At 47.2% G+C, this 3,117-nt stretch overlaps 1 protein-coding gene across 1 annotated transcript in view; it reads left to right on the forward strand.

Annotated features, from left to right (window-relative positions):
- pdlim5a (PDZ and LIM domain 5a) overlaps window positions 1–3,117 on the forward strand; it is an 88,147-nt gene that overhangs the window by 82,242 nt on the left and 2,788 nt on the right. The window contains 2 exon segments of the mRNA XM_070446860.1: window positions 1,233–1,413; window positions 2,634–2,754. Coding sequence (XP_070302961.1) covers window positions 1,233–1,413; window positions 2,634–2,754 — 302 coding nt within the window.

A 3,117-nucleotide genomic window follows, 5' to 3' on the forward strand; every position in this document is an offset into this window, starting at 1 on the left:
CCCAAAAAACAAACTAGAGGTGGGATAGGAACTACAATGATCAAATACCGACCCGAACCAATAATTTTCCGAGGGCATTTCCTATAACTAATTAGTAATTTGCATTTACTAGAACGACATGTTATGTTCGCGAAAATGAAAGCAGCTCTAATAGGCTATTTGCTAACGGACAACTGATGCTAAAATAACCATTCACAAGAAGTAGTTAGTAGATTAGTATAAATAAGGATATAAGGAAACTATATTCCACATCTCCTAACATTGCAACCATCTCTCTTCCTCTCTCTCTCTCTCTCTCTCTCTCCTCCTCTCATCATCTCCTCCTCACTCTCACTCTCACTCTCACTCTCACTTCTCACTCTCTCCTTTCTCTCTCTCTCGCCGCTCTTTCCCTCCCTCCAATGATGGTATCTTGTTCATTCTTTAATTTGCCCAGAGTTAGGACTGTTGAATAGAACATGAGAGTCCGTGGCGGAGGAGGAGAACACACTGCCTGCGTCCCAAACGGCACCTTTTTCCCTATGTAGTGCACTACTTTTGATCACGACCCATAGGGAAAAAACATAGGGCTTTGGTCAAAAGTAGTGCGCTACACAGGCAATAGGGTGCCATTTGGGATTCAGACACTGGTTCTCTCCTCATCTTAATTACAGTTCATGGCTCTCAGCAGCCTGTTATTGGCCGGTGCTAAGACTATCTCCTCTGGTGTTGGCTTACATTGCACCCCGAGGATAGGGTAGCAGATCCCGCTCCTGCCTAAAGACTGTCGGTCACGACACAGTTTAGAGTGACCATTGTGTGCATTAAATATCCCACAGTTGTTTTCCCATATAAGCTAATCATCCTATTTGCAGGCGAATAGGCTTCGGTGACATTACAGTAGCTAAATGTACTGCTGTCAAAACAGTGATGATTAAGGAAAATTAGGGTTAGAGTTAAACTGGGAGTATGGTAGAAATCACTGCTTCAGATACTAATGTGAAAGTTTCATTGTATTTAGTTGAACTTAATTCATCTTAAAGGGGAGTAATTTGTATTTAATTGAACTTAATTCATCTTAAAGGGGAGTAATTTGCTTAGGAACTTTTCTTCTTATATTTTTTACTCCAAAACTACGAACCTTTCGACTTTCACACACAGTATGTAGACACTGGTATGATGCTGAATATAATGCCTATGAGGTATACAATCATGCTCCTTTAAACTGAATGAAACCTGTTCTCTTCCTCCAGAGGGCCGTTCCTGGTGGCCATGGGAAAGTCCTGGCACCCCGAGGAGTTTAACTGCGCCCACTGCCGGACCTCCCTGGCAGACATTGGCTTCGTGGAGGAGCAAGGCTCGGTCTACTGTGAACACTGCTACGAGGACTTCTTCGCACCTTCCTGTAGCCGCTGCCAGATGAAGATCCTGGGGGTAAGTCCTGAGGGGTATCCTACGAAGCAAGCTAGATCTACTCAGGGTTTTCTACCGCTAACCAGCTTCAGTTAGCGTCACAGTCTTTCCTGACCCCGTCACCTGACCAGGAAAAACTCAGGTTCTTTACCAAGGGCTGTCAATCATTCTGTGACCCTCTGTTTTGACTGGATGGAAACGCTGACGTGAAAAGGACAGAGCGGCTTTGAGGAAATGTGGAGTGACAATTCACGACTAGGCCTAAGAGGCCTCATTTTCCCCCGTCACACGTTCACCCGCTTTCAACCCTTTATTCTTCATACTTGTCCACTCTTTTTTTATTTCTCACCCTTTCTAACCAGCTTACCTCTGTCTTTAACCCAATTTCTCACTCCCTCATTCTTAATCCCTCCGTATTCCTCTCCCTCCTTCATTCCAGCATTAGTCTATCCCCCTTTGACCTGCCCAGTTCTCACAGCTGAATGGTGGGAAATCAGTGTGTGTGTTAAGCTCTGTCATGCGCTGCAGAGAAGGAAGGAGAACTGGAGAAAAGCTCTACGATCAGATGTGTTAAAATTAGCACCCGGCGGCCTGGCATTTAGCACCCGGCGGCCTGGCATTTAGCACCCGGCGGCCTGGCAATTAGCACCCGGCGGCCTGGCAATTAGCACCCGGCGGCCTGGCATTTAGCACCCGGCGGCCTGGCATTTAGCACCCGGCGGCCTGGCATTTAGCACCCGGCAGTCAGACAATTAGCTCCCAGAAGCCTGGCAATTAGCACCTGGTAGTCTGGCAATTAGCACCCAGTAGCCTGGCCATTAGCGCCTGGCAGCCTGGCCATCAGCACCTGGCAGTCTGGCAATTAGCACCCGGCAGTCAGACAATTAGCTCCCAGAAGCCTGGCAATTATCACCTGGCAGGCTGGCAATTAGCACCCGGCAGTCAGACAATTAGCACCCGGCAGTCAGACAATTAGCTCCCAGAAGCCTGGCAATTAGCACCCGGTAGCCTGGCAATTAGCACCCGGCAGCCTGGCCTTAGCACCTGGCAGCCTGGCCATAAGCACCTGGCAGCCTGGCCTTCCTATAGATCAGTATAAGTGCTGGAGAGGGAACGGTCAATTAGAGGGCAGGGTAGATGGTTGAATATTCACACACACGCATGCAGCTTTGTCACTGACATGGCTCTGTAATGATGAGCTGGACTTGCTTGATTAGTAATTGTCTGTGGTTTCCTTGCAGGAAGTGATCAACGCCCTGAAACAGACCTGGCACATCCATTGTTTCCTGTGTGCATCGTGCCAGCAGCCCATTAGGAACAACACCTTTCACCTGGAGGATGGAGAGCCCTACTGTGAAAGAGGTGAACACACATAGACTATGTCTCAATTATCTGTCATTCCTCACACTTCCCTTCCGTGTTCAAGATGTGTGTGAAGTAGTGAACACGTGTACTCTTCAGGAATAAGGAGATGTTATTGGGCTGACTGATTTTTCAGTTTTACAAGTAGTCCAGAGTTCAGGAGTGGTCTGGAGTTCAGTAGTAGTCTAGAGTTCAGTAGTAGTCTGAGTTCAGTAGTAGTCTAGAGTTCAGGAGTAGTCTAGAGTTCAGTAGTAGTCTAGAGTTCAGGAGTAGTCTAGAGTTCAGTAGTAGTCTGAGTTCAGTAGTAGTCTGAGTTCAGTAGTAGTCTGAGTTCAGTAGTAGTCTAGAGTTCAGTAGTAGTCT

The sequence above is a fragment of the Salvelinus sp. IW2-2015 genome, linkage group LG15 (genome assembly GCF_002910315.2).
Source record: "Salvelinus sp. IW2-2015 linkage group LG15, ASM291031v2, whole genome shotgun sequence".
NCBI lineage: Eukaryota > Metazoa > Chordata > Actinopteri > Salmoniformes > Salmonidae > Salvelinus > Salvelinus sp. IW2-2015.